Source organism: Trachypithecus francoisi, unplaced genomic scaffold, assembly GCF_009764315.1.
Source record: "Trachypithecus francoisi isolate TF-2019V2 unplaced genomic scaffold, Tfra_2.0 Lachesis_group15, whole genome shotgun sequence".
NCBI lineage: Eukaryota > Metazoa > Chordata > Mammalia > Primates > Cercopithecidae > Trachypithecus > Trachypithecus francoisi.
In genome coordinates, this window is record NW_022681460.1 from 48,959,711 (window position 1) to 48,981,454 (window position 21,744).

The window sequence follows — 21,744 nt, forward strand, 5'->3', positions numbered from 1 at the left end:
TTTCCTGCTTCACTGTTACACCAGTGCTATCCATCCACTGGCTGCCTCAGAGAGGTCTCTGCAGCCCCCTCTCTCTGCCTAGTGCTTTCTGGAGCCACTTATCTAAGTTGGAATTGGCTCTTCTCCCTGCCCCAGGCAAACAGGTCCAGTGAGATTGCAGCCGTGAGTGTGGGCCGCTCAGGCCTCCAGCCATTTCTGCTATAAGCAGAAGGAGCCCTGGTAATAATCCCCTGCCCTGTCTGTCCTGTGGGTCCTGGCACTGACCTTTATAAGGCTCTTTACAAGGACCGTGGCTACCAAGATTCCAGAAGGCTTAAGGATTCGATTTGACAAAGGAAAAAGGGAAAGAGGAGATCAAACATGTACTGGGTGCGAGCTATGTGTTAGGAAAGGTTCCCGTGTATATGTGAGGACACAGTGGCTCTGAAGGCTTCACAGCGTTGCCTAAGATCACACTGTCAGAGCCAGCACTCAGAACTGCTTCTGTCCAACCTCCAAGCCACATCCAGGGCAGGACTCTGCCTCCTTTTTCAGGCCTGTGCTTTTCAGCTGCTTCCATCTATGAGGGAAGTGGAGGTAAACAATATAGATAAGAAATCAGTTTGGGACAAAATATACTAGGACCCCATTTTTTCACAGGAATTGGTAGATAATTTTAAAGGCCAATGTCAGAGTTTAATTTTTCTTTTTTCTAAGAAAATGCCCATCTATATAAATACATGTACAAAAAATAAGAGAGTCTTACATTTTTCTATTTTAGTATGAAAACTCCTTGATAACCTAAGGAAAGGAGCTGGGAAGCAGATACGCTGGTGTCCTCACACTCAACCTCCAGGAGCACTGGAGAGAAAGAGGGCCGCAGACAGGCGGGGCCTCAGTCTCAGAGGTCTGGGAGGAAGTCCTGGCTTTGTGACTTGCTGAATTGTCTTGGTAAATTCAATCTATTTGAGCTTCAGTTTCCTCTTCTGCAAAGTGGTGATCATAACTACCTTGCACAATCATTGTGAAAATACTAAATCATGTATTTTAAATGCAGTCTCTGGTAAATAATAGGCCCTCAATACATGCTGTTCTCACTATCTCCCATTACATCTAATCGTTCTTACTAACAAAACATATCAGCCCTAATACGAAAAGTTAGAAGGGATCGGGTGAGAACAATAAAAGTAGTGAGAAGCACATTAAAAAAAAATAGGTCCCCAAGACAACAGAAGTGATTCTTTTTTTCTTTTTATGAGATAGGGTCTCATTCCATTGCCCAGAGAGCATTGGAGTACAGTGACATGAGCTCAACTCACTGCAAGCTCCGCCTCCCAGGCTCAAGTAATCCTCCCACCCCAGCCTCCCCAGTAGCTGGGATTATAGGCATGCACTACCATGCCGGGCTCATTTTTGTGTTTTTTTGTAGAGACAGAGTTTCGCCATGTTGGCCAGGCTGGTCTTGAACTCCTGGGCTCAAGGGATCTCCCTGCCTCAGCCTCCCAAAGTGCTGGGATTACAGGCATGAGCCACCGCGCCCGGCCTACAGAAGCAATTTTAAGAGATGTAATGTCATAGCAGATGAGTGAATTATAGTTCTGTTTTCTGCACAGTGTAGCTGGGCCCCTGGGAGGTTGAACCTGAGGTTTGTTCCCTGAGATCCTTCTGAGGTCTTGCCTTAGCCAGTCTCTACACAAATGAAATAATTATAATGTAGTCACCAACAGTTGTGAACAGCTCAGTATGCTTTCCTCATTTGCAGATAAATATCAAGAATCAAATGGCTATCATCACTTCCCCATTCAAGGTCCCTTCTTATAAGAGCTGTTTTACAGTCGTGGGACCTCCATGGACTTGGACGTGAGATAGTTTAGCCCAGTTCAAACCACTTTTGGTTCTGTTGGCCTGCCAATCAAGGAGTCAGAAGGTAAAATCCGGAGTCAAGGTGCTATGTCCTCCTGGGAGCAGGCCCCGTGCACTGGCCCAGCAATGATGAGCACCGTGGCATTTAACAGGCAGCCGGGACGAGCGAATAGACGAAGAAAATCAGGAAGACACAACTAGAAGTGGGAAAGATGTGAATTTTCTCATGACACGATGAAGAAGAAAGCTGGGAGAACTTGGAAGTCAGTGGAATATATTTGTCCTCAGTGAACAGCAAGAAAATATTAACATAGTGTTTAACATCCAGGATCCAGCTGGGCACGGCGGCTCACACCTGTAATCCTAGCACTTTGGGAGGCCAAGGTGGGCAGATCGCTTGAGTTCAGGAGTTTGAGACCAGCCTGGGGAACACGGTGAGACCCCATCTCAACAAAAAATTACAAAAACTACCCAGGCATAGTGGCGCACGCCTCTAGTCCCAGCTTCTCGGGAGGCCGAGGTGGGAGGATCACTGGACCCTGGCAGGTTGAGGCTACAGTGAGCTGAGATTGCACCACTGCACTCCAGCCTGGGCAACAGAGCAAGAACCTGTCTCAAAAACAAGCAAACAAACAAAATACGAAAAACGCAAAACAAAATCCAAGACCCAGTGGTGCAGCAACCAAGAGGACGCTGCTATGGATGACGCTGGAACTGTGAACATGGCCCAAAACTGGGATGAGAACAAGGCCTAAGCATAGAGTAGGAGTAGAATAAATAGAAAATAAGTCGGTTTCTCAGAGTTGAAGACACAGACTGAGAAGCATAGCGAGATCCCATCTCTACCAAAAAAAAAAGTTAGCCAGGCATGCTGGTGTGCACTTGTGGTCCCAGCTATTGGAGAAGCTGATCTGGGAGGATCACTTGAATCCGGGAGTTCAAAGCTGCAGTGAGCTATGATCACGCCACTGCACTCCAGTCTGGACAACAGAGCAAGAACCTGTCTCTAAAAAAAAAAAAAAAAGAACCAGAGTTACAAGCAGAACTAGGAAAGTGAACAGACCACGTATGTTTGGGACCTGCCAGCGTGACCTTGGGTTAATCACTTACCATCTTCTCTGTACCCACCTTCTCTCCCTTCTAAAAAGGGGACACAGGGCCTGCCCTCCCACACTGACAGTACTGTTGAGGGTTCAAATAGATAAGTGAAACAGCGTTGCTAGATTCAACAATGATATGAAGAGACACTGAGACCTAAGCAAACGTCCCTGCTGTGGCTGCCATACAACCAACCATACTGTGTGCATAAGCCACAGAGGGCAGCAAAGGAGGGAAGAGCAGATCCACAGAGGTGTGAGAGTTTACCCTGGGGGCACCGCTGGATGAGAAATGTGGGCATTTCGGGTAGAGGTGGGCTCCTGTGTGATGAGTTCAGGGGATGGAGAAGTCACCGCCTTGGCTGGGTGCAGGTGATTGGGTATGGGAAGGGCCTTGGTGGTCATGCAGAGAGTGTGGCCTTTTCTCTGCAGGAAAGGAAGCTCCATCGGAAGGTTTTCAATTCTGTTGGCAAATTTTCAGATCATTCCGATAGCAGCACAAAGGTTGACTGGAAAATGCAAGGCCAGGGGTGGAGAAACAAGGTGGGGTTCTATTGCAGGAATCCGGGGAGAGCCACAGGGGCTAGAAACAGAGGCGCTTAGAGAATGATGACATTCGTCATTCTGCTTGAAAATAATAAATAACTTATTACATGTTAACATGAAGAACACTTTTCTATTTATAAAATTTATAAAATCACTATTTTATAAAACAAAAAAGCATACAGTGGCATTGTTTTACGCTTTTGCAATTCTTTTAGAAGTGTGGCTCCATAGAAGAGCTGGATGTTCACATCTGCCCTGCATTCAATGGATTGTAGCCTATTGTTCTGGTTGAAGTATATGAAGAAAACCTAGTCTCACATAGATTTTGGAAAAGGTAGGAGGACAGAGTAAGTACTTTAATAATCTTGAGATAATTGGATTTTTTTTTTTTTTTTTTTTTTGAGACAGTCTTGCTCTGTCACCCAGGCTGGAGTTCTGTGGCATGATCTCTGCTCACTGCAGCTTCTGCCTCCTGGGTTCCAGCAATTCTCCTGAGTAGCTGGGATTGTAGGTGCGCACCACCACACCTGGCTAATTTTTGTTCTTTTAGTAGAGATGTGGTTTTGTCATGTTGCCCGTGCTGGTCTTGAATTCCTGACCTTAAGTGATCCACCCACCTTGGCCTCCCCGAAGTGTTGGGATTACAGGCATGAGCCACCACGCCCAGCCAGCTGAGGTTATTCTTGATACTACAAGAAACTCTATACTTAATAGTTTCTTTTTTCTTTTTTTTAAGGTTAGTCAAGTGAAGCAGTGGGAGTGGAAAAGGAATAATCTTTCGTAAAGGTTGTTTGCAGTGTGGAGTCTGAAACCCTGTTAATGGCAGTTTTGTGCCACTGCACTGGTCTAGCTTGTGCTTGGAATAGATCTTATATCCATGTGTGTGACTTTACAACATCATGTGTTGATCACTTAAAAAATACTGGCTCACTTATGCAGATCTTTCAAATGTTAACACGTTTCAGAATAAAAGATCCAAAATTCACTCATTTATTATTATTCATTCATTCATTCATGGGGGGGGGGTGCTAGGAACGAGGAAAAGAAAAAACCTTAACTAGAAAAATCTTTATGTATTAGGAAGCTGGTAAACTCACAGTGATGTCTTCACCTTGGAAATCTGTATCTTCAGCCCAGATCCCTTCACTGAGTTCCAGGCTGACTTACCCAATTGCCTGCTTGACATCTCTTCATTATTCTCAAGGCCCCTCGAACTTACCATGAAGAAAACATACTCAGGCTTTGCATTCAAACCTGGTGCTCTGCCATGTTCCTGGCCAGAGAATCACCAGCAGTAACATAAGCCAGAAATCTCTGACATGCCCCCTCCCTCACCACCACTTCTGTTCTCAAGAATAGCCAAGTACTGTCAGCTTTATCTTCTGGTGGGCTGTAGCCATGTCTGTCCACAGAAAACCCCCAAGTGGACATCAGTGGAGACTCCCAGCTCTTACAACACAGTCTTAGGTAAGGGGAAGCTGGTCAAAAGCTGGCTCAGCACAAAGTTCAGGGCTGGAAACCCGGACATCAGGCCTAGATGCCATGGCCTGTTGAGTGACAGAATTAATTTCTCTCATGGTGTAAGATGCTCCTTCCATTTGGGCCTATCCTTGAGGCCAACTAGGGCGAGTGTGTTAGATGCCAAGGGCTTGCTACTCAAGGCCAAAAGATGGGCTGTCAAGTTTCCATTCCAATACCTAGGACAGCTTATGGGAGAAAATGTGGGTTTCTCAAAGAATAGAAAGACTGTCCCCCTCGTCCACCACAGAACAGACCCAGGGAGGTTTTCTGACTCCTACATGTGACTTCTCTTATTGTTGAATCTTAGGAAGCTAGAAGGGAGTGAATGTTCAGACGCAGTGGATAAAAAGCTGAAGTCCACCAAGTCCCGTCAGTAAAACTCTGAAGGCTTCTTCATTGCTGCATCTAGTCAACACTGTCTACACTGCCTTCTGGCCATTTTTCTTTTTTCACAGTCAAAGCAGCCAGGATGGCAGGACCTTTGAAGTTAGGCATCACCGACCCGTGAGCACTGCCCCTGTTGGTCCGCTCAGAACACAGTGGCCTGCACCAGGGCAGTCCCCACAACCTCGGCCTTTGGGCACAGCACTCGAACAAGCTAGATACATGGAAGAGGGATGAAATAAAAAATATACACATTTTCTAAGTAAGAAATTTATTTGATCAAGTGGCAATATATGAAGATATTTTAAACTATAAGGCTGTATCCAGACAAAAAGCATCTTTATTATAAAGTAAGTGTTATCAATTTAAACAGTACCTAAAATCAAAGAATGAGTTTCCTATAAAGGTCTGTATAAAGCTTTCATAAAATCCTCATGTTTTTTAAAACTAGGTTGCAAGTGTAACAGAAAAACCTATAAACAGTACTTAAAAGCAGATTTCTTAAAATTTATGATACCTACAGTGTGTCTCTCTAGACAGTATTCGGGGCTCTGTGACAATCCAACATGGCTGCCGTGAGTAAGGAAGCGTGTCCCGAGGAGCAGAACCGAAGTGGTGATTACGCCTCAGCCTCGAGCTCCCCGCACAGCATCCTACCATTCCAAATTCTTGGGACTTTGATTTGAGAATTACTAAAAGAGGTGCGGGGAAACCAGGATTGGAAAGACGGAAGGGAGAGGAAACCAAGGCATGCCAGGATCAAAGATATCTATAAAGCAGCTTTATAAAAATGACCAAGAAAATGGGTTTCTAAAAACCACAAAATGGTGAGACCTTGGGGCTGCAACATGGCGAGAAGAGGATGACACCACGCCCTGCTGGTAGGGGCTGACCTGTATGCCAGGCGCTTGGCTTGGAGCCACCACACGCAACAACATGAAACCTCTGGAGTGCCAAGTCATTACCTGGAAACACTGGGGACAGGTCAGTGTGTAGGCTGTACCAGCTTTCCCCAAAGATTCTTCCAGCAACCAAGTGACTCTGTCTTTGGGGCTGTGATGGGAGCTGACATGGTGGAATCTGCAGCTCCAGGTTCTAAGACCAAGAGAGCTTCAGACAAGTGGGAACACCAGATATAAAGAGGGTGACATACACACAGTTAGCAGCAAAACGCAAAGGTGTCCAATGATTAAAATGAAATTGAGTGATAGGGAGAAATGGAGAAGATTCCAGAGAGCCAGGGATGATAACTAAAAATAATTATATAGCACCCATTATTACTAATTTATTTTAGCATCACTGCAGATTTATATAGTGTCTATGCTATTAGTTTAGTAAATATAAATATTTATGAGGGCTTTCAAAATATTTTAAATGACATATACATTCTAATATAAATATTACACTCCAGATTTAAAACTAGTAGATATGGGGTTGTATATGGAGTAACTTTTACAGACCATTTTCTGAACTTTGATCATTCAGCTAAGTAAAGGCTAAAAAACACAGGAAGCATCTTACTGGGAACTCTGGCAGCAAACGTGTTTTTATCTATGTATTTATGCGTTATACAAAGATATACTTATTCATTTGTATAAATGAATTTAAAGTACTCCATAGGAGATCTTACATTTAAAACACTTTTCTGTCTTCTTATCTGCTTCTTGCAATCAAGTCTATATGGGAGGGCTTCTCAATGCCTTATACCTTTTTTCAGAGTCTCACTGTCTTCCTTAGAGGTGTGTATTTAAAAATAGTTTCATGTTTCCCATTCAGGCTAAGTGGCTCTTTTAAGAGTCCTAACCTTGAGATTACAATCTTCACATTGAGACACTGATACACACACACACTTTAATAAAAACAGTAAATGGTCTTATGTCACCTACTTTTAGCACTGTGCTTTAAAACAGGTTTGTTCCCAGCATTACAGAAAATAATCTCCAAACACATCCATTACTCCATTATTTTCTACTCAGGGAAGGATGTTACATCTAATGACTGTATAGAGTGATTTTGTAAATTAGTCTTATGCATGTGTAAACTAAATGGGTTGCCTAACTTTACCCCAGTGGGTAAAGGAAAGTAGTATCGGCTATGATGTCACAGTCACACCTGTGCTCTCAGGTACAGGGAGAGGGTGAGAGTGAGAGCGTGAGAGTTCAACTTGAGAGAGCTTTATAATTTCAAAGCCTAGGCTGTCATTCACCTTTGCTTCATTTCTCCAAAACAAGTTCCTAATTTAGCTACCTGAAGAAAGTGCTGCAGCAGTACAGTGAAAGCAGCCTTTTTTTTGAAATAGGGTCTCACTCTGTTGCCCAGGCTAGAGTGCAGTGGTGTGATCTGGGCTCACTGCAACCTCAACCTCTCAGGTTCAAGCGAACCTCCTACCTTAGCCTTCTGAGTAGCTGGAATACAGGTGTGCACCACCACACCCAGCTAATTTTGTTTGTAGAGATGGGGTTTAGCCATGTTGCCCAGGCTGGTCTTGCCCAGGCTGGTCTTGAACTCCTGGGCTTAAGTAATCCATCCACCTTGGCCTCCCAAAGTGCTGTGATTACAGGTGTGAGCCACCGTGTCCGGTCAACAGCAGCCTTTTTACTGTGATGTCAATAAACCAACATCTGATGAAGATGTCAGAAACTGGATTCAGACTCTGCGTAAATTTTCTCAATGAGTGACCGAGCATGTAAATTTAACTCAAATGAAATTACTAAAATAATTGCTTTAAAAACATATTTAGGAAAATGAGGTGACCATAGATGAGCTTATTTATATGCCTCCTCTAACAGAAATCACCTCATGGGAAGAGTTGCTGCTTTTGGCTCAGTTCACCTGAAAACAATTTCATTTGGAACTTTTCTTAGCCGTTTAACCTAACAGGGGACTGACTCAAAGTTGGTTCTAGTGGATGAAGCAAAAGAGACATGACCAGCATGGCCAATCAACGAGCTTCACTCAACGGAGTGTCCTGGCCAAGTGCCACAGCCACGCTGACCAGACACACTGACCAGTTATGCATTTCCCACCAGCCCAACGCCACTGTTTACTAAACCATGATTTCAGTAGAAAAGAGAGCTCTGGAATGAAGGCCCTCACTGCAGTATCTGGGTTGGGTGTCCACAGCCTGGCCTGTGGTAAACCCTCTGCCGTCCACTGTGTTCACGTTCACAGCTCTGGCACTGGGGCATCTGGCACTTTTTTAAAAGCGACGTCTCTGCCTCTAGATGAACAATCTGGAACTTCAGAATACAGACCAAAGAATGAAGCGGATCTTTCAGTCACTGCATCCTGTGGCACCTGCCCAGCCATTTAACTCCCCTGTCCTCCCAACCTACATAAAGTGTTTCCCACACCAGTGTGTGCAGGACAAGGTGACTCCAAATCCCAAGGAAGTTGAGTTTGGCTGGAGGTTAACCCCATGCTCAGAAACCATCTGTTATCTTTCCCGCTTCAGGTTTCAGAGCAGTTTATAAACGGCATAATACAAGGGTAATGTGAGTCAAGTCTGAGAGTTGTGTTCATTATCAAGTTATCGACACAGAGCCCAAGTAAGGAAGGTGATCCAGTGGGGTAATACTTCCGGCCTGGGAGAAAAATGAAACCAGTCAAATCACACCTTTCTCTAAAACGTCCTGTTAAAAAATATGGAATAAAATTTGAGATTCCCTGCTTTTTCACGTTACCTTCGCCTCAAATTTAAACTTACATTGTTTGTTAAAATTATCAAATGGACAACCCCATTGCCATGGAACAAAAAAGACTGTGAGGAAAAAGAATCACAACTTGGAAAAAAGTAAGTGAAAAGGCATTGAGAGATTGCTAAGATTTGTTAAGTCAAAACAATATATCTAGAAAAGACTGTGAAAATATATATCTCAAAAGAGAACAAGGCATAGTCAGAAGGCTCAGTAAAACAATTAATTTAAAAGCTGACTAATAAAAAGGGTAAGTGAAAGAACCCATCCATCCTTGACCCTTCCTCACTTCCTCCCTCAGACGCTACCAGTCTGGATGCACTAAAAAAGCAGAATAACCTAAAAGCCACGAAAAAGTGCTGGTATTTTTCAGGATCTCTTCAAGACACGTTCCATCTTGGTAATCTGAATTCTCTCTCTGATCAAGGCAGCTGATGGAGTTTCAATGTATTTGGAGATGCTGGTTCAAAGACCTCATCGTCATCTTCTGCTCCTTCTTCTATCGGTTTCATCTTGGCAGAGGCTCGCTGGTGTGGGGATGACACATCTGTGGAAAGATACAGGAGGGAAAACCACTGAAGGCACAGTCTGCCCAGACACTGGTGTGATGTATCAATTATAAATTCCAACTGGAAAACAAAACCGTAGGAATCTATCACTAAGTACCAAGAACACAATTTCCAGAAACCATTCTATTTCAATCCAGCATCTCAGGAAAACCACCAAGTCAAGAAGAGACTCTCAGTCAGGAGCACAGATGAGGGACAGATTCCACTGCACGTGCTTGGATGATCTGAGCTGCTCAAATATATTCTGTTCTCAGGGATTTGCCCCACAGTCTGTTTAGGACTCAAAATGCATGTTCCTACATTAATATCATACGTGGGCGCTTGGGTCTCATATTAGCCCCTGAAAGTTGATTTAACTCCTAATTTCCCCAAAGAATACTTCTATTCTAAAATTATGGAACCTATCGCCATCTGTAATATCACCTAAAACACATTTCTTGCCTCCACCATGGAGTCCAGCCACTCCCTGGGCTGATACGCAAAGGAGAAAGGGGAAGAGGAAGAAAGGCCAGGCATTCAGGAGGGAAGAGCCGAGTGGAGGAAACACAATCCCAGGTAGCAACAGGAGAAAACGCATCCCCAGGGCCTTTTAGGATGCCATTTAATCAAAGGAACCAGGCAACAATTCATTCATTCAGTCACTCACTGGCTCATGCATTCACCAAATGCTTATCGAGCATCTACCATGGATACCATGCTTGGTGTAGAAGAAAATACATCTAAAAGTAAGAGTAGAAGTCATTATCAATAGGCCTCTCAAGGTGCCTAACGAGCAGCTAACGTGACTGCATAAACTCCCCTCCTTACAGTCACCACCATCACTGTCAGGATCCATGTTGTCTGGGTTTCCACCTGCTCCACCCACACCCATCTCCCTGCTGCCCAGTCATACGGTGGAATGGCATTCAGGCAGCCCACAAATGCTGAACCTAGCTGGGGAGAAGGTTGATGGTGGAGGGACATGGGGTGAAACCTGGCTCTTTCAACACGTGCTAACAGCAAAAGCGAGTGGAGGATCTATTAAGACATGAAGCAGATCTGCCACAAGATGATCACAGAAGCTTGTCAAGATCAGCTGTCATTCACTGCCAGGAGTCAGGAGCAGACATCCGGGTTGGCCAGCACAACCCGGAGAATGCCACAACCAGCAAGGAGGGCCATGGGCCATGAGCATGCCACACGGCCACTCCTGGAGGGAGGCTGAGACAGCAGCAAAGACTTTGCCCTGGCACTCAGTCATGAGTGAGTGGTCATTCCTGGCCCCTGGTATGGCACATGGGGAGGGAGCATGCAGAGTGGTCAAGACCAGAGGCTCAGGAAATAGTTCCAGGGTTCAAATCCCTACTCTGCAACCTGCACTCAATTACAATACCTTTCTAGGCCTCTGTTTCCATATCTATAAAAAGGGGATATTCTTAGGATCTGCTCCATGGGATTGCTGGAAGGATTAAACTGAATAATGCATACGATGTGCTTAGCAGGGTGTTGGGCCTATAGAACATATGACAAAATGTCATTTCTTATTAACTGTCCAGTCACTGCTATACATCTGGGGAAATGCTGCTACCAGTCACATCTTCTAACATAAGAAAATATTCAGGGCTCGACTGTGGTACAGCTAATGTATACTTGCTGTACATATATGGAAACTGTTCACTTACAGACATTCACAGCAAAAATACTGAGTTTCTTGAATGACAACTACTGACATAAACTGTAGAAAAGAAGCGTCTAATAAAATGGTCCAAGAACCCAATTCTGCATAGGGCACAGCATGGGAAATTCTCAGGCAAATTCTTCCCCTTTCCCAGCGACATCAAACACACCAAACACAACCTTTACTTCACATGTCTACTCATATGGCAGTGAATACTATCTGTGTGACCCTGGACAAGTTACTTTACTTCTTTGTGCCTTAATTTCCTTGTCTGTAAAATAGGAATAATAACAGCACCCATTTCATATGGTTGTTATAAGGATAAAACAGCTTGATATTTGTGAAGTTCTTAGATCAGTACCTGGGATGTAATAACCACTTTGTAAATATTTGTAAGAATATAAAAATCAATTACTATAGTCTTTGGAAGGCTATGGACTTAATAATGAGTCTTTGTGCCTTAATTTCCTTGTCTGTAAAATAGGAATAATAACAGCACCCATTTCATATGGTTGTTATAAGGATAAAACAGCTTGATATTTGTGAAGTTCTTAGATCAGTACCTGGGATGTAATAACCACTTTGTAAATATTTGTAAGAATATAAAAATCGATTACTATAGTCTTTGGAAGGCTATGGACTTAGTAATGAGAAAATCTGTTACAATTCATCATTGCTCATAAGAACGGTCAATAAAGGAAGTAGGCCTTGTGCTCAAATGGGGGTTTGTGTTTCTCAATCTTAGCTCTCCTGAGTGTAGCAAAATTGTCTTTAAAAACAAAAAAATAGCCCTGGCTTCTATCATATTTTTAGCCTTAAGTTATCACTGGGTCTCATAAAATATTAACTTAGGCTGAGTAACTACAATGAGACAAAACTCTCAGAACAAACAATAAGATGGCATGTCTAAGAGCATTAAACCAAATCAATAATAAATCGTATTTAGACATAATTGTATAATAGCTTAACAGAAACAAACCCAGTTTATTTCGTCTGAGGAAGTAGGACTAAGTGGTTTCTGGTTTTTAAGCTCACCTATCAAACCAGGAGGGACATCCTACAGTTATACTGAGGCAGCTATCTATACTCTGGAGCCACAATGCTATCCGACCCTCCCAACTCTCTCACCTATCCTTGCATTTTTTTTCACTGAGAGAAAATGAAGGGAGGACTCAACACAAAAGGAAATGGTTAAGTAACAACTTCCCAAGAGTTTTCAGCTTTTCTGTGAAAGAATTTATTCTACTCCCACCATGTTTGCTGGGGAAGAAGAAGAGCTGTGGAACTTACTATATAACATTAAAGGGATAATGAGAGTCATTCACAATCCTTGGGGTGACATCCAGGGACCTCCAAGTTGGGCCTCCCTCCCTCTTCCAGTCCAAGCTCTTGCAAACTCACTGCTCTTCAAATCCAGCCCATCCTCCTCTTTTCCTCTTGCTTTTTTCCCTCTACTTGGAATGGTTCCTTCGCTCCCATCCCTAACCACCAAACTCCTATCGTTTCCTCAAGCAGGGTTCAAACTCCACCTCCTTTATGTGTAACCCTTCCTGACTCCTGTGGGAAGATTCTACCCTCTTCACCTCAATAGCTTCAGCCCTTACATGTTCCGTGTCACATTGTGGTTGCCGTACTTGCATCTCTTCCTTATTAGAAAACAGGCATCTTGAATGCTGTAACCAAGGCCTCTTTTCTCCTGCAGCCTCACAGAAGTACCCCACACATAGCCAGGACCTTGATCATGTCCTTAAGTACACAGTGATGAAAAAATCTCTCCTCTGAAAGGCCACATAGGGAACCTGAGAAAGGATCCTGAGGATGAGGGAAAAAGACATGGGTATCACCTTTAATCTCTGGCGGGTCTCCCAGTGGGGCATCGCCAGCATTCCTCAAGCACAGGCAGGCTTCAGGGTCCAGTAAATCTCATTAGGAAAAGGGACTGTCATCACTCCACTCTGTAGTGTGTCCCCTGAAGGAAATCACTTTGGTAGAATTGATTTGACACTGCTTAGAGCATGGACAAGAACACTGTTCTCTCAAGGGAATATCAATAGGCTTAATAGCACCATCACCTGCTACAGTGTTTTCATCCAATAAGTAAAAGGAATCAGGGAGTGACCACAAGGTGCTAGACAATGAGTTAAATGTTGGGGAAATAAAAAGGAATCACGCCTGGTCTTTCATGCTGTCTTATTTTATTTCTCAGAAACTCAAAGCACTTTTCAGAGCAATTCGCCCAAACCACATCTGTACTATTATTTCTACTGTATACTCAGAAGCTAGAGCAAAGACATCCGTGAAAACAAACAGAGAGGGGTAGATGCCATGAATGAGCTTATTTCTCACCAGGGTGTGAACCACTTAGAACACATCCTAGAAGGAGCAGAGGTGTCCTGTTAGCTATAACCAGGGAGCCCTAACAGCCTGGAAAGATGGAAATTTTCTACAAAAGTTCTTGACTCACTTTCATTTCAAGCTTTGTGGCTGAGAATCTGCAATCCCCCTGGCAAGTCCCTATGCTTACAACAACATTGCCTTGTTGCTTTTTCCACCATGGTACACACACTGGCAGACAGGAGCACAGCCCAACCTGCCACTTCCAGGGACTACCCGGTGCCAGCTGGCTGCCAACCCCTCACTTGGAATCAGAATCACAGTGTCCACTCTTTGTACCAACCCGTTAGCCTGGCCTTCTGTACCACTGAGGGCCAAGTATAACATTCACATCCAGGAAGACAAAAGGATCACCTGCCCTGCCTCAGAATCTGCAACTGTCATGGCCACCAGAAAGGCCGGCTTTGAGGAGTGAGGGGCTCACCTGGCCCCTAGACATGGGGCTCTCTGGCCCCATCAGGAGACTTACTGGTTCAATGGAAAGACCCAGAGTCCATCCCTATATAGCTGGAAATTATTTCTTTGAAGCCCTAATACATCCAAAACCAATTTATATATGAACAAAAAAAAAAAAAATGAGGGAATATTATATTTCAAAGGAATGCTCTTACATTTCACAAGTTGAACATTAATAAATAACTTCTACAGGTGTGCCTGGCTTTTCATTAATTTTATGTACTCACGGATCATCAGAAATTTGCCCAGAGGCCCAACTATCTTCTAGAGGTGTGAGAACATGAGAAGAGAGAGGAAAAAATAGAGCTTATCTTTAGTAAAGTGCTTTTTCAAATCACTTTTGTCCTTTAAGGATGTTACTGTAAGGTTCATGATCTCTGTAGAATACTTTACTTTTCATTTATTCCCAATTGTAGAGGGGCAAATAATTCCATACCCATAAATTTCCCAGAAAATTGATTCTTAGTTTTCTATTAAAACTATTTTTACAGTTGGGAGGCAGAGTGGTTAACTCCATCCTGTTGTATTTACTGTGATCAGGAAAAGACTTTGGTAGTAATTTTTTTTCTGTTAGCTATAATCACCTTCTACCTACCAGTTAATACATTTTATTATGAAAGCATATAAACAGTATCATACTGAACTGCAATCCAGACTTCACAGGTGTGAAACTGTTAAACAGTTACGTCAAGAGTTACTGTTGCTGGAGGGATGTTTCGTATTAGACCAAGTGGCAAAAAAATCCTCTGCTCAAAGGACTTCCACAAGGACCAAGGCATCGAGAAGGTACAGCCAGTGGAGCAGAATTGTGCCCTGGGCTGTCTGCCACAGTCGCAGTATGTTCAGGTGGGAAACAGAACTGTAGCACCAGGCTGCCGTGCTGTGGCTGAGAAAGAAAAACTCCAAGTCAAGGCCATTGAGCACATGTGGAAGACTGAGACAGCAGTGAGAGCCCTGAGCTAACAGTGGATACCTCTGCTTCTGCCGGATGGCAGGGGGTGACCAAACCGTGGGCTCTCACAAGGGGCTTCAGATACGGCCAGCAGAGTCTCTCCTGGGCAGAACCGTTCAGACAGCAGCTAGGGCTGCGTGCTGGTGAGGAAGGAGGGGAACCCATCGTTAAGACCCACTCCATGTCCCTGAGGGTCACCGGCTACAACGGCAGACGAAACATCGACCTCCGTGGAGGGCAGGCTGGGGCTGCCCTGCAGATCCTTCTCTGTCTTCCAGAGTCTTGAGTTAAAGAACCATAGAAGGCCTTACAAAAACTTTTTTTTAGTTTAAAATGTTTGTGGGTACATAGTGGATATATATATGTATGAGTTACATGAGATATTTTGATACAGGAATGCAATGTGAAATAATCACATCAGGGTAAACAGGCTATCTATCACCTCAAGCATTTATCCTTTGTGTTACAAACAATCCAACTTACTCTTTTAGTTATTTTAAAAAGGTATCTTATTTTTTACTATAGTTATCCTGTTGTGCTAGCAAATACCAGGTCTTATTCATTCTTTCTACCTATTTTTTGTATCCATTAACCATCTCCACTTCCCCTCTACCTCCCTCCACCCCCATTACCTTTTCCAGCCTCTGATAACCATCCTTCTACTCTCTCTGTCCTAGAGTTCAGTTCTTTTAGTTTTTAGCTTCTACAAATATGTGAGAACATGTGAAGTTTGTCTTTCTGTGCCTGGTTTATTTCACTTAACATAATGAGAGCAGGCCTTTTTATACATGAACCAGGGAGCTCTTATAGGACAGTCAAATCTCCGGCATACAGGGTAAGAAAAAATGAGGTAAGATTCTGTCCCTATTAATCTTATTTCTATTTCAGTGTACTTCTAATTACAGGAGGGCCTGAGGGCCTCTCCTAGGAAGTAAAAGTAAACATTTGCTGTTCTTAAATCTAGAAGGTCATGCCTATTCCAAAGGATGAACAAACTGTCTCAAATCTGAGCTTCAAGTAAGTAGAATACCATGATGTGAAATGTGTCAGGTGACTTTTATCCTTGCTTAAGAAACACACTTTTTAAAAAGGAGCAACATTTCTGTAAGTTAATATAATGTGCTAAGATTTTCTTTTCTCCCCTGTTAACTTTAATGACGTTTGCTCCATTTCTTTCAAAACGTTATTATTTTTATTATGTTTAACCATCTGGCCAACTGCTTTAGCAAGTAATTAAAAACCTACAGGAGTTTAGAATTTTAATTAGATTGTACAATTTCTGAAGAATGGGAATGGGGAAGGCTTTAATGGCTTTTTTTTTTTTCTGGAAAGAATTATTTCTTTTCCTGTCTTTGCTTATTATATCCTAAGTTTTTTTTAATTGAGGAAACTGAGTTTGAATTGAAGCTTTCTGAACAACAATACTGAAGGGTAGCTTTGGCCTGTGCACCAAATGTTTCCTTTAATACACTCAGCACCAGCACTGAGGAACTCAAGCAAAGCATAAAAATTAGGGCAAATGCGGAGTTTGGAGTAGCTTAGTGGGTCCCGTGATGAGGTCTACTCGGCCCCAAGAGCACATTCTCACATCAGTCCCTAACTACTCGGATGCACCATCAGGGCCTTGAGCTGCAGACCACAAGGTGTGGTGTGAGCAACCAAGGAGGAGCAAAAGTGCTGCGGCCCCTTCCTGCTCACATAGAAGAAACAGGGTAGAGGAGAAGGTGAATGAATCCAGGAGAAAAGTGAGGGCAGGATCCAGGCTGGCAGCCATGCAACAGCCCAGAGAACAATCCGTCCAGGATGAGGCTGGAGGACGGCAGCCTCTGTAAGGAAAGTCTCTAGGAAACATGGGCCACAGAGCCGGGAGAAAGGGTATGAGGACAGAAAAGGCAAGGATGAGGAAAAGGAAGGCAGCTAGAAATGCCCGTAGAAACAATAAGCCACATGAAAAGGCAGGGTTCAAACAAAGGACAACCACTCAGAGACTTGAAGAAAAAATGAAATGGGCTTCACCTAAAAGAGAGAATGAGGAAGAAGCCTGAAGACCCCAGGGATATGGTGAATGTGTCCCACAACAGCAAGGCAATGAAACAACCTTAGGGGAAAAAAGAGAGTCAAGGCATAAAGTAAACCGTGGCATGACTGTCATGTTGTATACCAAAGAAGAATCCACTTGAACTTGATTTTTAGGAACAGTCTCCTTTGAACTGAACAAGAGTCATGACACTGGAAACAGAAATAAATGTAAGCATTGCCCACTACTTGGTTCTACATAAAGCACAATAATCTCAACATTGTTTATTTGTCCCAGACTTTGTGGAACAATTCATAGACAAAGGCTATTTGCAGTTATAAAAGAGAACATATAACAACTTGACCATTTCAAAGTAAAAGAAGAGACCCAGAACAGTTAGAAGGTAGAAGGGGGAAGAATAAGAAAGTAGGGATGCTAATGTCCTCACCTTTTAAAAAAAATTATTTTTTTTGAGCAGGGTCTCACTCTGTGCCCAGGCTGGAATGCAGTGGCACAATCTTGGCTCACTGCAACTTCAACCTCCTCAGGCTCAGGTGGTCCTCAGTCTCCTGAGTAGCTGGGATTACAGGCACAGGCAGGCCACCATGCTCAGCTATTTTTTACATGTTTTGTAGAGACAGGGTTTCGCCGTGTTGACCAGGCTGGTCTTGAACTCCTGGGCTCAACTGATCTGCCTGCCTTGGCCTCCAAAAGTGTGAAGACTACAGGAGTGAGCCATTGGGCCCAGCCCTAATGTCCCTCACCTTTAAAATTAGTCCAGCAAGAAGAAGAAACAGAGATTTAAGTGCATTGTTTAATGTTACAAAGTTAAACAATAAAAGAACAAAAAGTAGTGACCTCACCATGTTGAGCAGAAAGCGGAGGGGAAGTTAGCAGTGAGCTAAGTAGGTCAGTAGATAAAAGTTACTAAGTCCACCTAGAGTTGGTGAGAAGGTAGTCACTTGCCTAGAATCCCAGTACTTTGGGAGGCCAAGACGGACAGATCACTTGAGCCCAGGAATTTGAGACCAGCCTGGGCAACATAGCAAGACCTGGTCTCTACAAAAAAAATACAAAAATCAGCCAGGCATGGTGGCACGCACCTGTAGTCCCAGCCACTCGGAAGGCTGAGGCGGGAGGACATCTTGAGCCTGGGAGGTGGAGGATGCAGTGAGCTGTGATGTGGCCACTGCACTCTAGCCTGGATGACAGAGTGAGACCCTTTCTCAAAAAAAAAAGATTAGCACTGTGGGTAACAAGTGTTTCAAAGTGATTGTTCCTTGGGAGTAGGACTAAGATCAGCTTGGAGGGGAGTCAGTTCTTTTCATTGTAAGGTTTTTTTTAACCACGTGATATCTATGTATATTAACTTGATAATTTAAAAAAATTTGACTAACAGACTAAAAATGTACAACTGTATAAAATACCTTCAGATAAGATTTTACAGGTAAGAAAATGCTGCGTGAGGATAGAAGCCCCCTCCTGGGGCGAGGAGGGAGGCACTGGCATGAGAGAGCACAGCCTCTACTGGCTGGGAGAGACAGGGTCACATGCCTAAGCCTAAAAGCGGAAAATGAAACACCCGCCTCACAGGGTGGTTGCGAGGATTCACTGAGAACCCGGATGAAAGTGGTCAGGATGTGGCAGCTGCTGCAGCAGGAGGTGAATATCCCCAAACAAGTTTATGCTCACACTGATCTCCCTAAACTGCATTTTACTCATCTACAAAATGAGGGTGTTGCTTTTCTCTAGCCATCTGGGTATGTCTGAGAGTTGTTCAGGCTCATCTCCCAGAAACCTGCTGCCTAATCACATCTTTCTACCTCTCTGCAGAATTCATGTAAAGCTTACTGTTTGTAAGTTTATGGTTGCTCACAACAGGAATGAAATACAAATTGAGCTGAACAGATTATTTCATGAAACCAGCCTCGAAACTAAGAATGCTGTAATGGCTTTTTGCATCTTTCCAGGTAAACAAACACAGAAGAGAACCGAGAGAAACCTATTAGTTTCTCTCAGACATACTGCTAGCCTTTTCAGACTGCAAGCTAACTAAATATTTGTACAACTAGGTCATATGACATTAGTAGACTGTCCACAGCAGCATCTTTTTTTTTTTTCTTTGAGACAGGGTCTCACTCTTTCACCCAGGCTGGAGTGTAGTGGCAAGACGATGGCTCACTGCAGCCTAGATCTCCCAGGCTAAAGTGGTCCTCTTAGCTCAGTCTCCTAAGTAGCTGGGACCACAGACGCATGCCACCACCTCCATATAATTAAAAAAAATTTTTTGTAGAAAGGGGGGTCTTGCTATCTTCCCCATGCTCGTCTTGAACTCCTGGGGTCAAGAGATCCTCCTGCCTTGACCTCCCAAAGTGCTGGGATTATAGGCGTAAGCCAGTGTGCCTGGCCAATGTAGTACTGTCTTGACACTAATAACAAACAAAATACTTACAAAGATCTTTTTTTTTTGAGGCGGAGTCTCGCTTTGTCGCCCGGACTGGAGTGCAGTGGCCAGATCTCAGCTCACTGCAAGCTCCACCTCCCGGGTTTACGCCATTCTCCTGCCTCAGCCTCCCAAGTAGCTGGGACTACAGGCGCCCGCCACCTCGCCCGGCTAGTTTTTGTATTTTTAGTAGAGACGGGGTTTCACCATGCTAGCCAGGATGGTCTCGATCTCCTGACCTCGTATCCGCCCGTCTCGGCCTCCCAAAGTGCTGGGATTACAGGCTTGAGCCACCGCGCCCGGCCACTTACAAAGATCTTAATAAGAAACATCTCTCTAAAGATCTCACAGCATCTTTAAAAACAACATAATTTTTATTTCATGAAAAAAGACATGGTTTAAACAAGCTTTTTCAAAGATGAGTTCTAACCAATTGCATTGCCTATATTGTCTTGTGATTAAAAAAAAAATCCAAATGATAAGTTATTTAACCCCAATTAAGTAAAATACAGTTCTGTAACATTCAAGGAAACATATGTCTTCCTGTTACCATAGCAATGCCTGAGCTGGGCAGCACTTACTACTGATGGAATTGCTAATACAATCCATCTGTGTGAATGTGTGTGTTTTATACATGAAGGGAGCTAACGAGGAGAGAAGATGACAAGAAGATGACAACAAGGTACGCTGATGAGCAACTCCTTGGTCCAGAAGCCAAGAGAAGAAAGCTTTCCGACATACACTGGCACTAAAGATTCTCACACATCTCATACAGTTTGTCTCTTCCTCTCTTCCTATCTCACTATGTTCCATGTTTGCAAACATGAAACCCAGTAAACAAAGCAATGAGAAAGTGAAAGAGTTAAATGAATTATGTATTGAAAAAACAGAGAGAAAAATGACTTTTTCTCAGGCTATCTCATGACTTCACTTTCTTCCCTTTAAATGACAATTTGGAGTGGGAATACAGAATCTGTGTGGAAAGGAGTAGAGACCTTGCTGCGGATTTAGTGTTGTGTGGCATATATAAAAGCAGAGTACAACATGAGATATGGGAGCAGCAGCAATTTCATTAAAACAGGTCACTTAGTTTTCCTCCACCTTTTTCTGATCCATATTTCTGCTTTACTGAACATTTGCTGTGTAAAGTTATGAAGTATATTTGTTGCATTACTGATTGAGATCTTTAAAGTAGCCTTTACCAGAATTTATGCAAGCTTCTAGACCCAACTACCAGGCAGATGAGAAAGACAAGAACACCATAATCACCACCATGGGGATGAACTCAGCAAAATTCCAGAAGGTGGAAAATTCTACAGCCTCCCTACTCAAAGCGTAGTTCACAGAACAGCCACACTGGTATCACCTGGGCACTGGTTAAACCTGTGCACTCCCAAACCCCCACCCCAGCCTGCTACATCAGGATCTTTAACAAGATCTCCAGGTGATTCATATGCACATTTAAGAATCTGCTGTTCTACAGGACAAACCAAAAAACCAAAATAAAAACATATGCAGAAACACACACACAGAGACAGAGAGACAGAGAGACTGGAAAGGGAGCCCCGAGGTGTAGCGGCTGAATGCAATGTGCCCATGCTATTCAGATCGTGATTCGAAAAATAATTATAAATATTCATATGCATGTTAATGTTTAAACCGACCTAGATTTGGGTTAATGAATAGGTGGAACAATGTAAAAAGGTTTAAGGTATAAGGTATATAAGGTATAAGGTATATTTAATTTTGTATGGAGTGACACTGCTTGTAATTCTGTAAGTACTCTAACTAAAAGCTAAATGACACTGGAGATTATCATTGGATAATTTCACATGTTCCTAAGTAGGACCCTAGTACTCCAGTGCTAAGAATCAGGCAAAAATGTTCACTAAAATGGATTATATTAACCCATCTACGAAAACCTATCTGCAGCACTACTTGATCACAAGGAAGGAATCGGGATGACAGGTTACCCCAGAAAAGTAGGTGGGAGTTGAGAAAAAGTGGTTCAGGACGAGTCACTACCTTCACCAACTCTAGGTGGACTCATCTGCAAAGAGGCAAATAATAACAGCTCCTGTGCCTAGCTCACACAGCTGTCAGGTTCAAATGCAAGAACAGATGTGAAGGTTACCTGTACATCTAAAAACACAAGTCAACTGTTACGTGCA

At 43.3% G+C, this 21,744-nt stretch overlaps 1 protein-coding gene across 1 annotated transcript in view; it reads right to left on the reverse strand.

Moving 5' to 3' along the window:
• Positions 1-5,644: 5,644 nt before the first annotated feature.
• Positions 5,645-21,744, reverse strand: part of BVES (blood vessel epicardial substance) — a 40,677-nt gene continuing 24,577 nt past the window's right edge. The window contains exon 8 of the mRNA XM_033234722.1: positions 5,645-9,632. Within this exon, the coding sequence (XP_033090613.1) occupies positions 9,508-9,632 (125 nt within the window). The 3' untranslated portion in view covers positions 5,645-9,507. The remainder of the gene's footprint in view (positions 9,633-21,744) is intronic.